We start from the raw sequence: 17,216 nt of genomic DNA on the forward strand, positions 1-17,216 counted from the left end.
GTTGTTCAAAGATGATTTCCCCGGAGCCAGAACATCAGTGGGGACAAGCGGCTTCCCCAGCAGCAGGGACACGGAGGGGACGGCCCTGGCTCTCAGGGGGTCCTGGAGTTCTCCCTTCCAAAGCCCATCTGGGTGCCAGGATTGGGCTTGCTGAGGATGCTGGGGAGCAAGGACGGCTCCTGCCCTCCGGCACTGGGGTGCGAGTGATGCTGATGGGAACCAGCGCCTGCTCCCGAGCCCCGAGGAAGGGTCCCAGCCCTGGGGACACCCCAGGGACACCCGGTCCCGTTCTCAGCCTCTCCCCCGGGCGCTTCCTCCCGAACCACAATAAAAGGCGTTACCTGCTGGGCCCAACTCGGCTTTTCCAGGAGTATTTAACTTTGCTGGTCCCTCCTGGGAACCAAACAAGCGGCTCAGGCGCGCCGATCTCGCAGCTTTGGCAGCCAAAGTTGCCTCTTAGTCTTCTTATTTGTCACAGAACCGCGGCGCTAAGGCTCGGGAGAATCTTTATTTAGTGTTGCAGATGTCACCAAGGCACCGCAGATTGGAAATGAGTCCAAGGGATTAAGACGAGGTTATTAATTGGAGGCCTTCCCCTTTAAGAATGATTGACAGTTACTTTCTGGACAAGTAATTGCTCTAAATGTCCCCCCCCAGCGCGGGTCCGGGGGGCGGTGGAGGACAAAGCCCCGAACTGCCTTCCCCACTCGGATTGTCTCCCCACAAAGGCGTCCTGCTGGAGTTTGCCGTGTAATCCCCTCATTACAGCCAGGAGGAAGAATTAGAGACAGGGGGAGCAGAGAAGAAAGGCCGGGAGATGGGAGGGGGGAGGGAGGAGGATCTCCTCCGGTGGCGGATGGAGCTCCCCAAGCCCTGGTGGGATGGGGATGTGGTGGCGTGGTCCCCACGACGGGGATGGAGAACTGGGAGCGATGGGCACGGGGCGTGGGGACAGGGATGGGCACCGGGCATGGGACCGAGTGTGGGAAGGGGGTTATGGAGGCTGGGGACCTGCTGTGGGGTCTGGGTAGCGGGGACCAGGTGTAGGGACTGTAGGGACTGGGCAGCCTGAACAGCCCTGGGGACCTGGTACAGACACCAGGGGAACAAGGGTAGGGACCAGGCAGCGGGACTGAGTGTGGGGAGCAGCCATGGGGAGCAGGCACTGGGCACTGTCCATGGGACCAGGCGTGAGGGTCCCACCTTGTCCATTCCTGGCCATGGGGCTGAGCACAGGGACCAGGCGTGGTGACACTTGGTGGGGTCCAGCTGTGGGAGCTGCCCATGGGCCCTGACACAGGGCAGAGGCAGCTGGGCTGGAGGACAGAAACACTGGGGGAAAACGGGGACTTCCTGAGGGGGTCCTGGGGTCCTCGGTGCTGGCCCCATCACTCTGGGGGGGGGTTGCCCTTTTCTTTCTCTGCTCACTTTGGTTTTTCCTCCCCAAACCTCTCCCTGCCACCTGCAGAAGCTGCCTCAGCTCCCTCCCACTCCCTTCCCCTCCTCACCACGGTTCTGCTTTCGGATGGCAAATGTCACCTCGGGGGGTGGTTGGGTGCCCTGCACCGGGTGGCTGCTGGCTCCGTGCTGTGGGACCCCATGGCCACCTCTGCACCCCGGTTTGGGTCAGCGGCGGCCATCTCGGTGTCTATCCCAATGGGGCCGTGGGGCTTCTCCGGCCCGGTCCGACCGCTCTGGGGACAGCTCAGAGATATTGGGGGTGCCCAGAGCAGCTGTGGCTGCCCCATCCCTGGCAGTGTTCGAGGCCAGGTTGGACACAGGGGCTTGGAGCAAGCTGCTCCAGTGGAAGGGGTCCCTGCCTGTGGTAGGGGTTGGAACAGGAGGAGCTTTAAGGTCCCTTCAACCCAAACCAGGCTGAGATTCTATGACTGTGGCATTGCCACCACCGCAGGGACATGTCCCCACACCCCAGAGGGGTGGCACACTCAGCCCTTGGGGACCGGTGACACCCCAACACCATGCAATGCCCTACTTGCAGCAGGGAGGAGCTGCCTTTGGGGGGGCTGGGGACATCTCCAGGCACTGGTACAACTCATGGGGCTGGAGATGCAAACAGGCACTCGGACTTGATGTCCCCAGCGTGGCCGGTGCCGGTCCTCTGCTCTGATGGCTCCTCTGGGGTGTCCCCATGGCCCTGGTGGGTGCTGTTGTGCCAGGAGCTGGTCTTAGGAGCCCTCCCTGACCACCTGAAGGTGAGGGGGGGGGCAGTGGGGGGAGGCTGCTGGTGCCCAATGATTCTAATGGCCTTGCAGGAGCAGATAGCAAATTGATTTGCTTCCTCGCCCAAGGCCTGTAATCGCTTCATCACTTTAAAATATTAATGCTGTACTTCTTTGCTCGTTTCCCAATTACCCTAATTGAAGGCAAATTGGTTAAGAAGGTGCAATGCAGAGTATCAGGGGGTTTAGTTCACTCAAATGACAGTTTTAAACCTCCCTAATCCTATTAACGGGCAAAGCCGCTAACGCTTAGAGACGCTGCGTCAGCTTACCGGGGCCAGGGCCGGGCGGGGGGCGGCCCGGGGGGCACTGGCCCCACGTCACCAGCTCCAGCGAGGATTTGTCACCTTTTTAGTCTATTAAGAGGCCTTGGGCAGGGGTGACCCAAAAGGGTGCTGGGCAGGAGGCAGGTGGCAGCGTAGGGGGACAGGACGATTATCCAGAGACCTGCCCCAGGGTCCTGATCCGGATCCCAGCTGGTGCCGGGATGCAGCCCCACTGGGAGTCAGGGTGGGATGGGTCAGGGTGGGATGGGATCCCAGTGGGGAGCAGGGATGTAGGAACCTGCTGCAGGCCAGGTGGGCTGGGGACCCTGGGCACCCTGTCAAGAGCTGGCACTTGGTGTTGAGTCATGGTGCTGGGTGCCAGTGCTGCTGCCACCCATCAGGGAGCTGGCTGGGGGACTGCTGGGGACAGAGGTGGCTCCATCCCATGCAGAACAAGTGAATTGTGAATTTTTGTGCCCAAATTGAGAGATTTTGCAGGTGCTAAAGAAAGGCTGGAGAGCAGGGATGGTGGGGATGGCAAGGATGGTGGGAATGGTGGGGATAGTGGGAATGGCAGGGATGGTGGAAATAGTGGGAATAGTGGGAATGGTGGGAATGGTAGGCATGGCAGGACATGGGCAGAGGCTCCTGGGTGTTAGGCCCACGTCATACACCCCCTGGGATGTTCCAGCAGCCCCCTCGGCTGGTACCTGGAGGGGTTCATGTCCATGCTGGGGACACATCGAGCACCTCATGCATCCAGGGACCCGCCTTGCTGGAGCTCCTGCAGCTTTGGGGGCTGAGACCTGTGGCTCTCGTGACAACGATGAGCTCCATGGCGCAGCTCCCGCCCTCCCAGCCCCATCGCGCAGCCATGGGCAGCCCGGGGCTGGTCCATCCCCACAGATCCTTCCGGAGCAGATGGCCCCGGCGTGGGGAGCCCGGAGGCGGCTCAGCGCGTCCATGCTTTCATGCAGACACAGCGGGACTCCCACGGCGGCTCCGGCTCCGGCTCCCGCTCCGGCTCCGGCGGGAGGTGTCGCTGGGGCCGTACCTTTTACACGGGTTCTGCGAGCGGAGCCCTCGGGGCTCAGGCAGATTAAACCTCGCTAAAACAGGCAGGTATTAAGTGATCCCAGCAGCCCCCATCCTTCCGGCGCCGCGGCGGGTGAGCCGGGCTGCTGCAGCGCCTGCCAGCAGGGAGCAGGTCCCCAGAGAGGTGAGAGGCAGAGGGGAGCCATGGCCAAAGGGACCCGGCCAAAGTGACCACATTGCTGCCTGCACTGGGAGGGGGATGCTCAAGGGGGGATAAATGCTGCCACCATCCTCACCTCATTGGTGCTGCCCCTCAAGGGGTGCCGCAAGGTGCAGGGCCATCCGGTCCCACTGGCTCCATTGCCTGGGGGCTGCTGTAGAAGGTAGGGAGGAATCTGGGGCCAAGTGTAATGGGCTGGTTGCTGGCTCTGGGGCATGTGGGGCAGCTCTGCTGTAGTGGTGTCATTGAATCCACACATACCCCGCAGCCCAGGATAGGGTTTGTGTGGATGAGGGTACGGCAGGAAGAGCAGAGTGGTGCCAGCAAACACTGCCTTTATTGAGCCAAATCGTCACAGAATCCCAGCCTGGTTTGGGTTGGAAGGGACCTTAAAGCTCCTCCAGCTCCAACCCCTGCCATGGGCAGGAACACCTTCCACTAGAGCAGCTTGCTCCAAGACCCTGTGTCCAACCTGGCCTTGAACACTGCCAGGGATGGGGCAGCCACAAACTGTGTGTGAGGCTCCAGTGCTGGTTCCTGGGGGTTACAGAGCATCAGAGACCGCCCCACATCTGTCCTGGGTCTCAGATCAGGGGCACCACAGGGAGGGGCTGACAGGGACCCAGGCATTCTGCATCTCAGCAACCCGGAAAAGCAACAGGGAATGGGTGTGGGGAGGAAACCCCCTCCAGTGCAGGCACTGGGATGCTCACCCCAGGTAATGGCACCCACAACCCGCACATCCCATTGGTCTGACACTGCTGGGGTGGCAGCAACATCACATCAGGGCACACTTCTCCTTCACCTCACCCACGGTGCCCAGCGCCCTGTCCCGCAGCGCCGGCAGGTCCGCGTCCCGCAGCTTGCTCAGGAAGGCGAAGGCCCCGGCGTTGCCGTCCTCCTCCTCCTCCTCCTCCTCACCGTGCACCATGGGGGCCAACTCCTGCGGCAGCTCCACCGCGCCGCCGGCCACGTGCAGCTGAGCATCGTCCCGCTCGTCCTGCGCGGGGCGGGGTGTCGGGTGCGGGTAGACCTGGCCACCACCGGCCGAGGGTGCGCGGAATGGGGGAACCGGTCCCCTGGGGGAGGGCATTGGGGATGCTGGGGGACACCGGGACTGCCCGGTTCCACACGCGGACCACGGGGCAGACACACGCAGCCGTTTGCTGCCCTCTTCAGGAATCACCTCCCTGGGCAGGCGCCCGGCCTGGAGCTGTCCCGGAGGGTCCGTGGGGATACCTCGGGGTCCCTGCACGGGCTGGTCCTTACCTGGGCCAGGTGGTACTTGTCCCGCAGGTGCATCCGGACAGCGGCCCTCCCCGCCTTCCTCTGTGCAAAGGCTTTGTCCCGCTCAATCCTGCAGCGGCAGGCGCCACGTTGTCATTTCCCACCCCACCAGAACCACCCTCCCCGGCATCGCCCTGGTCCCCCAGCAGCACAGAACAAGCATTTTCAACTCTTGCAACGTTTTATCTTCAAGCTTTCATCTTTAAGCTTCTCCTTCCTCATTGGGATGGATGGAGAAGGAGATGCCAAGGTCCACAGGCAGGTTGTAATGGGGTACAGAGGGCAGGGGCCACATCCTGCCCCTCCAGCCCCAGTGGAGATGCTCAGTGAAGGTGCCCATTGGAGGGGCTTGCCCAGCTCCTGGATGCTGTGTCACTGGGTCCCCACAGCACCCAGACCCAAGGTGATGGGACCTTAACACAAACCCATGCTGGCCCCTCTTGTCCTTTAGCTCCATAGGTGCTGGGCTGGCACTCAGCACCCACCACATCAAGGCACTGGCACCCACGGATGACCCTTGTCACCTACAGTGCACCAAACCCCTGACCCAGCCCCAGCACCCACAGGGACCTCCTGTGCTCTGCTCCTGTCCTTTGCCCCAGCTGCCTCCCTGTCCCTGTGCCGCCCTGTTGCAGATGGGACCCCAGTCCCTGTGCATGGGGGACCCCATTGACTCCCAGCCCCACCAAAGCCTCACTTCTCCTCCAGCAGCTGCCGCTGGTACTCCTCGAACTCCTCGCGGTTCATGCCACTGGGCTGCGCGGCCTCCTTGGCATCCTTGGGGGGCCCCTTGGGTGGCTCCTCCTCGCCCCCCTTGAAGTTCTTCAGGGCAGCCGTGAAGAAGGAGGCCATGAGCGGTGGCTGTGGCTGCCTGTGCCCCACGGTGCCGCTGGTATCAGCCCGGGCCAGTGCCTGCAAGGTCAGCAGGACCAGCCGCAGGGGCACCACGGATCAGGGGCGGATTAAGGCATTAGGAAGGGAAGCCACAGGCATTGGTGTGGAAACATCTTCAGGTGCTGCTCACTGCACCCCAGAGTGCTTGGGGACATGGTGGGATGCTGCCCCATAAGGGTGCTGGGGAGGTGGGAGCCCCAGCACACCCTGCATCCAGCTGGGAGACCTCCCATCGCATGGGCCCCAGTGCAGGGCAGCACCCCAGGGCCTCCTTCCTCCTCCTCTTCCTCCTTGCTGTGCACCATGGAGCCCTGTGCTGGGAACCCACAGCCACCCACACCAGCACAGGGAGGGCTGGTGCAAGGAGTTGGTGCAGAAGAGATGCAAGAGGATCCCCCCAAGCCTTTGCCAGGCCCCAGGAGAAGGTCTGGCCTAATTTGTGCCCAGAGGCTGAAAGATGCTGTTGAATTAATTCCTTTGGTTTAATCAGAAAAGCCCAAATCCGTGTGGTTCAGCTGCTGCAGGCGGTGGCTGGAGCGGGGCTGCCTCAGGGTTCAGGTTCCATCCTCCAGTGAGCGGAGATGTTCCGTCCTGTCCCTGTCACTGGGATGGGCAGCTCGAAGGGACCCACAGCCCATGGGATGTATGTTGTGATGATAGCCCCAACACTGGTGGGTCCAGGGGGCTTCTGGCCACAGGTCCTGGGAGGAGGCTGGGGTTAAACATCCCTCAGGTGCTTCAGCTCCTTCTGCAGCTTCTCAGTGAGCTTCTTGAAGGACGGCCGCTTGCCCGGCTCCAGCGCCCAGCAGCTCTTCATCAGGGCATAGACGGTGTGGGGGCAGCCCTCGGGGGGCTCCATGCGGTACCCCTGCTCCAGCAGCTCCGTCACCTCCTTCAGGCTCTGGCAGGATGGAGAATGCAGCTGAGACTCCCCTTTCCTGCCCCTTGCCCCAGGCAGGGGACACTGGGATGTCCCCATCCCATTGACCTGCAGCGTCCCTTGGTACAGCACTCACCAGCTTGGGGTAGGGCGCGCGGCCGAAAGAGAAGGTTTCCCACAGGAGGATTCCATAGCTCCACACATCTGACTTGGAGGAGAATTTCTGCAGCAGCAGGAGGAGGGGAGGCTGAAGCCAACCTCCCTGAGGGCAAAACAGGAGCCAGAGGCTGCCCCCTTCCCATCACCTGCACAGCCCCGGGGGTGATCCTGCCCCATCCCTGTGGAGCTGCCCCAATTCCTGCTACGCACCAGGGCAAGGGCTGGTCAGGACAGAGCCCGAATTTTGGGAGGTGCGGGGCTGAATGTGCCAGAAGCCACTGCAGGACAAGGATGAGCAGAGGGACTCCAGAGCTGCTTTGGGAGGAACCCCCTGTGCCCTTCACACCTTCCCACCATCACTCACATTGTGTTTCAGGGCCTCTGGGGCCGTCCACTTGACGGGCAGCAAAGTGGCATCTGCACCCTTAGGATTGACCCTGGCTAAGCCGAAGTCGCTCACTTTGGCCACGTTCTCCTCAGAGATGAGGATGTTGCGGGCAGCCAGGTCCCTGTGCACCAGCTTCTTGGACTCCAGGTAGTCCATGCCCTGAGCCACGTCCCTGTGGTAGCCAAAGGAGGCAGAGCACAGTGTCACTACATGATCCCTGGGGATGCCCAGAGCATCAATTCCCAGTCTGAAGGGAGGGACATGGACTTACAGAGCGAAGAGCAGGAGCTGCTCCGTTGGGACAAGCGCCCGGCCCCGTGTGCGCAAGAAGTTCACCAGGTTGCCCTGATAGAGGAGGATAAACACGTCAGGACCAACCCGATGGGGCTGCTCGGAGGCTTTGCCTCTGCAGCGCCCAGCATCCATCCAACTCAGCCGCTAAACATGGATTTTGTCCCCAGATCTGAGTGGCAACAGGTCCTGCTGGCTGAGGACCGGCCAGGAGCTCCCACCTTGCTCATGAATTCCATCACGATGTAGAGGCCGTTGTGCAGGATGACACCAAGCAAACACACCAGGTTTCTGTGCCGGACCTTCCTGGAGTGGAGGGGATCTGGGTTAAGGGGGTGCCTGCTCATCCCTGAGACACGAGGCAGGGTGAGGCTGTACCCCCGGGGGACTCACGTCATGGCAGCAGTTTCAGTGAGGAAGGCCTGGGCGGTCACATCGCACTTGATGTTCTTCACGGCCACCTTCTGCCCCATGTACTCGCCCTGCAGCACATCTGGGAGGGGATGTGGGGGGTCAGGCTCAGCCTCACACCTGACTCCCCTCATCCCAGGCTGAGCCCCCCCATGCCATGGGGATGGGGTGAGGACATTAGAGGGTGCCATTTGGGGAAGCCTGGGGCCAGGGAAGCTCCAACTCCATCGTCTCACCTACCTCCAAACTCGCCTTGCCCAATGCGGTCTCCCAGTGTGAGATGCTGCAGGTTCAGCAGCCAGCCAGCTGGGCATGGGCACAAGGGCAGGTTAGCAGGGGCCACCATGCTGCCTTGTCCCCAAAACCCGGACCACGACCCTCTGCCTCATCTCCTACCTTTGGCCAACTCCTCCTCGGCTGACTTCATCCCGCTTTTTGGCTTGGGCTTCACCAGCTTGGTGCAGATGGCTCCCTGCTCCTTCATGTAGTACTGCCGAGGGGTGGATGATGGAGGCGATGCAGTGATGCCATCTCTTACCCCAAGCTTGGGGTGTGGAGCTGGGGGATGCTCCATGGGTCCCCCCCATCATTGCCACCCACAAGGGGCCACATTTGCCCTGGCACTGCAATTTGCAGCCCACATCTCAGCCCTGCTCCCACTGGACACAGCCAGGGAACACCGTGATGGACTCGAGGTGCTCCAGGATGCTGCCAGTGAGTGGGACAGCAGCCGATGGGTTAAAGCCCTGGCAGCGGAAGGTGGTTTGCAGAGGCGATAAGGAGCGGAAGCGATGGCAGTTGCGGTTACAGAGTGGGGCCAGAGGAGCTGAAAGGGGGAAGGACCCACCTGAAAGCAGAAGTTATGTCTAAATGAGGAAAGCATACGAGAATGCAGAGCCCTGGTGAGGAGATGGGCAGCAGCAGGTGAGAGGGGGCTTGGAGGGGACAGAGATGTGGCAAAACGCCTCGCTGGGGTTCAGACCCTGTCCAGAGGCTGCCAGGATCTTTGTTTTCCAACATGCCCTAAGGCCTGCTGCTGAGTGAAGCACTGAATGAGCAGGGATGGGGAGAACCTACATCAGGGCAAAAACGAGAGGGACCTGCCACCACTGTGTGTGACCCCATGAGGTTTGGTGCCGGTGGGGCTCCCTGCCTGGCGAAGGGGGTCTCACCTCGATCATGTCGATGAGGTTGGAGAAGTACTGCTGGCTGTCGATGCTGAGCGTGCTGTCCTCGTGCACCACGCGGTAGTGGATCACCTCCTTGCCGAAGCTCACGCACAGCACATAGTCCCCGGGGTGCCGGACAGACTCGCGCACCAGGAACAGCCCATCCTCAGGGGGCTGCAGCTCCTGCACTGCCTCCACCCCCGAGATCTTCCCATGGAACCAACTGGGGAGAGGACACCGTGAGACTGGCTGTGCTGGGGGGCTTCCCCCACACCAGCAGCGAGACAGGGAAAGCAGAGCCCCCAGCAAAGCTATGCACATGCCATTGCATAAAGCCCCTTGCCATGAGGTCCATCCCAGCTGGCTGGGCACAACTGGGGTCTCTAAACCCCAAGGATCTCTCCATTGCCAGGGCATGGCTGCAGGCTGCTCCGTCCCCCAGCTGTACTCACGGCATGAGGCTGAGCTTGGGGTCGGCGTGGATGGCGCCGCGTTGCCGCAACGCGCTGGCCGCCATCAGCCCCTCCTGCCCCGTCTCGTTGTGTCTGGCGCGGTACCAGCCTTTGCCCTGAGGGTGAGAGGGTCTCAGAGCAAGGGAAGGAAAAGGGGATCCCAGTAGGATGATGGGTCCCATCCCCTTTATGTTCCTGGGGCACCCACTGTGCTTACCTCCACGGCCTCAATGATGGTGACCACGTCACCCTTGTGGAAGGCCAGCTCCTGGGGCTTGGGCTTGGTGTGGTCATGCTTGGTGACGCACTGTGTCCCGGGTGGCCAATGCTTCTGGAAGGGAGAAGGCAGCATCAGCAAGTGACAATGAGAGCTGGACCCCCTCCACCTCCCACAGCCATCAGAGCCAGCCCCAAAGACCATCTGCAGCCCTGGCTGGGGACAAGGGGCACTGGGCATGAGCCCTCCTCCACCCCACTGTGGTCCTGGGGGTACACATCACCCCGACGTGGGCAGGGGCAGTGCTGGCACCCCTGTGGCAGCCCCGCTCACCCCAGACATGGTCGGCCGTCAGCGCATCAGGGACTCCCTGTCTCCTCCTGCTGCCACCTGCAGAGAAGAAACCAAAGGGGGCTGTGGAGGGATGGGGCTGAGCTGGCCCGTCCCAGGCCACTGCTGTCTCCACCATTTCCTCTGGCCAACACAGTCCTTGCAAGCCTGGTCCATCCTGTGGGGCAGCCCCACACCAGAGGATGGAGAAAAAGGCTCAAAGGGTTCCATCCACGGACTCCTTGGACAAGTGAAATTGTGGATGGTGGGACTCAGCGGGCAAATCCTTGGCAGCACAGGGTCTGGAGGGGAGACAGCCCACCCATTGAAACCTCTGTCCTCGGTGGCCCCGCCTGAGTTGCCGTGCCTCCTCATACCGTGGCATCATCCCATGACGGGTGAAGATAGATAGTGTAAAGCTATCCTGCAGCTCGCTGCCCCTCTGTGTTTCTAAGAACTCAAACCAGCCAGGGAAGCATCAGATTTCGGAGTAGAGAAACATCTGAGGAGGGGAAGAGGTGGTTTCATTCCAGGACTGGTTTTCCTGGTGCTCAGTGAACACGAGAGCCCAGGCAGGGCAATGTGGGGCTGGGACCCCTTGAGAAACCCCACTTTGGCCTCTTGGAAGCTTCTCACCAGAGGAGGGTGAAGCCTCCCTGGCTCTGCTGGGCTAGGAGAGGCAGAGGGGCTCACTCGGCTCCTTGGAGCAGCGATGACGCTCTGTGCTCTACTTCTCTTTTGGAGGGTGAGTAACAGTCACTCCTCCGCACCACCAGTGGTAAAATCCCAGCCTGTCTCCATGACGTGAGGATCTGAGGGCTTTATCCAGTTCCTATCCAGAACAACAACAACAAAGGGACAACTGCACTGTGGCAAGGTTCATTTTAGCAGGCAGCACTGTTATCTCTTCCAGGAGCCATCCTCTTGTCCTGCATCTGTGTCACACCTATTATCTTAGTGGACTTGGAGGTGAAAGGCACAGCCAAAGGCTGACGTGACTGGATGCAGCTCTGTTCACATTCCAGGCTGGATGAGGACCTCGTGGGCTTCAGGATAGGGTCTGCTCCCTACCCCTCGCTGTGGTACACATGGTACGAGGAGAGACATGATGGCTGCACCAGGAAGGACAACAGCAGCTCTGATGGGTGGTGCTTCACCTCCTGCTGCTCCAGGACAGTGTCCCAAGCGAGGAGCTTCCAGCACAGCAATGGGAGAGAGGCCAAGCTGCACCCGTGCACTGAGGCTGGCACGGGTGCACTGCACACACCTTTGAAACACAAACTGGAGAACACACAAACACCCTGAGGGTCGCTTGGACAAACAGCAAGTTCTGCTCTTCTGCTGACAAGCAGGAGGCAGCTGCCTGCTTTCCGCACTGACCACCATGCTCTTCACGCTGCAACGCTACGTGCAGCCCTCTCCATGGGCAGAGTAACCATGAAAACACGTCCCCTGCTCACAGACCCTCGCTCTTACCTCCCAGCAATGTCCATGCAGGGCCTGGGGACAACGCTGTCACCTGTAGCTGGACTCCTGGATTCCTGGAGTGTAAATTTGCTGTCATACGGAGCACCAAAGCTCTGTTTTCAAGGGCATGCTCCAGAAAGAGCTCCTGTGTTATTTCCTGATTTCTGGTAAGGGCTGCGTCCCAGCAGTCCTGGTGCCTGCCGCCGCCGTCCAGCATTCAGCACGAGTGACTCATTATTTGACAACACTTACACCAGCTTTTACCCTTTGAGGGCACAGGTACACACCCTGCTAGGAATGGAGATCATCAGATCCTGTATCCTGCAGCGCTGCCCAGGGCTCACAAAGAAGCAATGCAAAGAGGGGGATCTGCTCTCACTGCTTTGATTGCCACCATCAGTGCAGCTCTTAGAGACTGGGACTCAGGAGAGGATGTGCTGGGAGTGGGAAGGATCCTGGAGCCTACTCCCATCTCAGCACTGACTTGGGGGAGGCTGATCCAAGAGCACGGCACATCTTGTGCTCTGCATGGGATGAAACCCCCGCTGACAGAATCATAGAATCCCAAACTGGGTTGGGGTGGAAGGGACCTTAAAGCTCCCCCAATCCCAACCCCTGCCACAGGCAGGGACCCCTTCCACTAGAGCAGCTTGCTCCAAGCCCCTGTGTCCAACCTGGCCTTGAACACTGCCAGGGATGGGGCAGCCACAGCTTCTCTGGGCACCCTGTGCCAGCGCCTCAGCACCCTCACAGGAAGAGCTTCTGCCTTATATCTAACCTGAACTTCCCCTGTTTCAGTCTGAACCCATCACCCCCTGTCCTATCACTACAGTCCCTGATGAAGAGGCCCTCTCCAGCATCCTTGTAGCCCCCTTCAGACACTGGAAGCTGCTCTGAGGTCTCCACGCAGCTCCTCTTCTCCAGCTGAACAGCCCAAATTGTCTCAGCCAAACACATTAATAGGATTGAGATGCGGAATTGCAGAGACTGTTAAATGAACACCACTGTAATGGCAGTGACTTATCTACACCCTCCAGCCCCGCAGCTGGTGGGGAGAGGACAGCTGCCTCCGCAGCTCGTCCTCCCAGCCAGAAAACTGAAGACCTGTTCTGCACTCACGTTCAACATTTCCATTATTCTAAGCAAAAAGGTGGGAAGGAAAAAAAAGGGCAGTTTCAGGCAAACAACATTCCTCATTTGGGGTCTTATTTTTCTTAGGTGTGAAGCTTTGGTTTTAACTGAATGGTGTTTAAGCCTTCAAAACGTACTGACAATTCAATGGCAAAGGCAGGGTAGAAGAAAACTCCTCCAAACTAACCTGGTGAGGTATTTTTTTCAGATCCTGGTTATATTTTTCCATCAATAACAACTTCTCCAAGCCCGTTGAGTGAGTCTGGTCATTGGATCCTTGGGATGTCTTTGCCCAGGAGCACTCCGTGCATTATCCTCTGGATTTGTAAGGATCCCCAGGTGTGTTCAGGCTTGAGCACAATCACAAGAGCACATCCTGATGGCCCCTGTGCCACGCTCCTGGGGCTCAGTGGCAGATCTCATGGTGTCTGTGCAGTCTCTGTGACAAACGGATGTGTTCTGTACTGCTGGGCTCTGCCAGATCCGGTTGTTGTCACAGACGTGACCACAGCCCAGAGAACTCAGCATCACATGCAGGGAACAGCTTCCTCATGGCCAGCAGATAAGACTCCCACTTACTTCTGCCAGAGCTGGTCTCCCCCTCCTCAACCTGCCCATCAGTCATCCCGCCAGTGCCTTAATCTTTAACACATCCATCCTCAAAACCCCTTTAGGCACCGGAGCTGCTCTAAGGTCTTCCCGGAGCCTTCTTCAGGCTGAACCAGCCCAGCCTGTAGGGCATGGGTTGGACTCGATGATCTTGAAGGTCCCTTCCAACCTGGTAATTCTGATTCTGATTCTGAGCTCTCCCAGCCTGTCCCCAGAGCAGAGCTGCTCCAGCCCTCTCATGAGTATTAGTCCTTCCTAAGGACTGAGAAGGCAGAAAGGTCTCTCCTCTCTGGAGAGAGTGTTGCTATCCATCAGTGTTATTTCAACAGAGCAACTCAGCAGTGCAGAGGAGCCTGAACATCTGAAAATGCCTTGAGAACCGAGGAACGCTCACAACAGGAGCTGCTCCCGGGTGATGCTGTGACCTGTCAACAGCCTTCCCAACCTGATGCCTTCAAGAACGTGCTGTCTGCCACTGCCAGGACACCACAGGCCTGATGCCCTGCTTAGAGTCTTTCCTACACAAAGCCCCGCTGCCTGCGGGGAGGATAAAAGTGACATGTTAGAAGTGAAAAGCAAACAAACATGCTGCCCCTTTAACCAAACCTTGCTGCTTCTCTACACATTTGCCCATCTCTGGGTTTTTAGCACTTTGGGATCAGTTTCAAGACCGAGTTCTCACAGGCCGGTAAAAGCACCAGGAGCCCCTCAACCTCGGTGATCGAGTTCACTCTCTATAAATAGCCAGTCTCTGCTGCTTTCCTGTAACCCCCAGGGACGCGCTGCCCTCCCCAGCCAACCCCCCCAACCCAACCTTTGACCTGCACTTGATCATAAGCAGAGCTTCCCAGGGACGAACTCAAGTGAATGGGGAGCTCAGCTCCCAGCTTCTCTCTACAAACATTAAAGATCTGAGACCCCCGAGTGCCTGCAGGATTTTACAGCTGATAATCTGCTTAACTGCAGTAATCGCACCAGAAAGTCTCCCTCAGAAACACGCAGAAGAGCAGAATACGTCAATCAATCACCTCCATCCTTTGGACGAAGGCTTTGGGAGTCTCCATGGGCACTTCTGTTACTTACTGGCACCTTTCCAGCACTCCCCCACTGCACTTCCATGGGCGAATGTAAGAGTAGAGCTCGTCTCCCCACCTCCTGCACCAAAGTAAAGGCTGTGCCTGGCTCTTGCTTTCACAAGATGCACTCCTCAGTGAGATTTTGCCAGCCCATTGAGTAATGCACAGCAGCTACTTGAAAAGCTCACAGCAACAATTACAACACTATTTCAGACAGGAAGGAAACATGAGGTCCCTTAAAGCTACAAAGAAAGATGCAACTGAAACCCCCACATAAAATTTAACTAGAACATGGTTCATTCGCATGCAGAGACAAGGCAGTGTTTGTCACTATAATGGATATGACTTCATTTTAAAGATTGTAAGAAACAAAGATCACCTAGCAAAGAATTGTTACAAGCTCTCCATTGAGGCTTTTCAGCCTTGTCACAGTCTTCCAGTGCCTAAAGGGGCTATGAGAAACCTGGAGAGGGGCTTTGGACAAGGGCCTGTAGGGACAGGCCAAGGGGAATGGCTTGAACCTGTCAGAGGGGAGACTGAGATGAGCTCTTAGGCAGAAGCTCTTCCCTGTGAGGGTGCTGAGGCGCTGGCACAGGGTGCCCAGAGAAGCTGTGGCTGCCCCATCCCTGGCAGTGTTCAAGGCCAGGTTGGACACAGGGGCTTGGAGCAAGCTGCTCCAGTGGAAGGGGTCCCTGCCCGTGGCAGGGGTTGGAGCTGGAGGAGCTTTAAGGTCCCTTCAACCCAAACCATCTGGGATTCTGTGATTCTAAGCTCAACAGGGGCAAGTGGAAGGTCCCGCTCCTGGGCAAACATAACCCAGGAGTGCAGCACAGGCCGGGATCTGCCTTCCTGAGGACACTCAGGACGGAGCAGCCACCCCGGCTCCGGGATGAGCATCCCGGAGTCAGGACAAGGCCAAGCGATCACCGGGAACAGTGACACATCCGGTAACACGTGGCCCTCACCTTGCCCGCCCGGAGAGGGCGGAGAGAGGAGGGGGGGGACAGGCCGGCCCCATCAGGCCCCGCCCCCGAGCAGGCCCCGTCCCCTCGAGCAGGCCCCGCCCCCCGAGCAGGCCCCGCCCCCTCGAACAGGCCCCGCCCCCGGCACCTGGGCGCGGGCGCTGCCGCCATTTTAGGTGAGCTCCGCGAGAGGGGAGCTGCGCAGGTGGCGGTGTGGATGTTCGGGTGTGAGGGGAGCTGCTCGGTAGCGACGGAAACGACTTCAAAATAGGGCAGTAATCACTGGAGGTGCTGTGCCGGAGCCTGCAGCCGCCAAATGGGTGAGGAAGCCTCATCCAAACAAGCTGCTCCCTGCGATCTCCGGCAGCCTGTGCTGTGTCTGTGCTGTCCAGAGCGCAGCAGCGATCGCTCCCTGGGAGCCTGGAACGTCCCTGGAGCTGCGTTTGCATCCAGCTGAACCGTGGCAGGGGTGGGAACTGGATGAGCTTTAAGGTCCCTTCCAACTCAACCCATTCCCCGGTTCTGTGGTTAATGAGGCACACAGACCACAGTTCACACGAGCTCATGGCAGCACCAGGTACCAGCCACGTTCCACACACACCGTTCGCTTAAAGACACTACACAACAGTCACGTTTCCATTCAGACTCTGCTTGCCACCACTCTTGACCCCACAGCCCTGGCACTGCATGAGGAAGCTCCCATAGGAAAGCAGCATCAGCGCATTTATCTGCTGCTGCAGAACCACCCACATCATGGCCCAAAAACTGAGGCTATAAACTCACACTACAACACCTGCACCAGCCACACCAGCTCAAGAGCCTCCTGTTCATACTCCAGCCAAGGGGAAGACCCACTGCAAGCACAGGTCACAGTCCTGAACCCACAGCCCCGTCTGCACCGTTACACAAATACAGCTACACTGCTTCAGGACAAAAACTGGGACAGGCCCAGCGGAATGGAGCACGCTGCAGAGACTGACGAGCCCAGGAGTTTATTATCCATCATACAACCCAGGCTTAACCCCCATGGCGGGGAGAAGCTGTGGACTAATAGTAACTCCCTTCACGCTGTTCCTGTTCCTGCTGTGTAAGATGATGGTGGGAAGTTGGTGCCAGCATCACCCTGTTTGCAGAGAGCTTTTTTCCCAGTTCAGGATGTTGACTTGTACACATTGATTTTTTTGAGCTCTGAGACCCATCTTAGTTCCAGGAATGGGATTTCCTAATTAAAACCTGAATGAGACAAGTTAAATACAAACTTCACAGTAAAACAAAGCTGTCATTGATGTGCATGAGAAAATGTGATATTGTGGCTGGCATACATAGCAGCATGAGCAAATAACAGATGCACAAACATCTTTAATGCTTTATGAGGCCTTGAAGGATATTTCCAGACCTGTCAGGGTTGGAGTTTTGCATGTGAGGATTCCCCATCTGGCACTGAGAGAAAGGAAATGGGAATGTTTTTAACATGTCTCTTAATCATTAACCTTCTGGTGGATGCTTCATTTAATGACGCTGACCATTGTGTTTTCTTTGGCGCTCTGCCCTCTGGACTATGGCAGAGGCTGGGCCATCCCTGCTGAAGATACAGAAGGTGAGGATTCTACATGTGATGGCCCAGTAGAACAGGACTACTGGAGGGGTTTCTGAAGCTGATTTCTGGGCAGATAAACCAGGTACCATCAGTGCAACAGTGCTGGGAAATTATTACATGAGGCCTTGCCGAAGC

At 58.5% G+C, this 17,216-nt stretch overlaps 2 protein-coding genes across 2 annotated transcripts; both read right to left on the bottom strand.

Moving 5' to 3' along the window:
• Positions 1–4,539: 4,539 nt before the first annotated feature.
• On the bottom strand, positions 4,540–6,317 carry LOC308229861 (complexin-3-like; the record flags this gene model as incomplete). The annotated part of the gene is made up of 3 exons (XM_080634176.1): positions 5,746–6,317; positions 5,031–5,118; positions 4,540–4,761 (listed from the first exon to the last, which is right to left on the bottom strand). Exons 1-3 carry the CDS (start codon positions 5,898–5,900, stop codon positions 4,540–4,542), a joined length of 465 nt encoding a protein of 154 aa, XP_080490302.1. The 5' UTR covers positions 5,901–6,317.
• Positions 6,318–6,400: 83 nt separating this feature from the next.
• On the bottom strand, positions 6,401–10,091 carry MATK (megakaryocyte-associated tyrosine kinase; the record flags this gene model as incomplete). Its single annotated transcript, XM_080634175.1, is given in 12 exon segments — positions 6,401–6,843; positions 6,959–7,045; positions 7,346–7,541; positions 7,641–7,714; positions 7,882–7,966; positions 8,054–8,153; positions 8,312–8,377; positions 8,468–8,561; positions 9,244–9,463; positions 9,693–9,808; positions 9,910–10,050; positions 10,053–10,091. Coding segments are annotated over 12 exon segments (1,401 nt in total). The 3' UTR covers positions 6,401–6,660.
• Between the last annotated feature and the right edge of the window lie 7,125 nt (positions 10,092–17,216).

This window comes from Psittacula echo (genome assembly GCF_963264785.1).
Source record: "Psittacula echo genome assembly, chromosome: 24".
Classification (NCBI taxonomy): Eukaryota; Metazoa; Chordata; class Aves; order Psittaciformes; family Psittacidae; genus Psittacula; species Psittacula echo.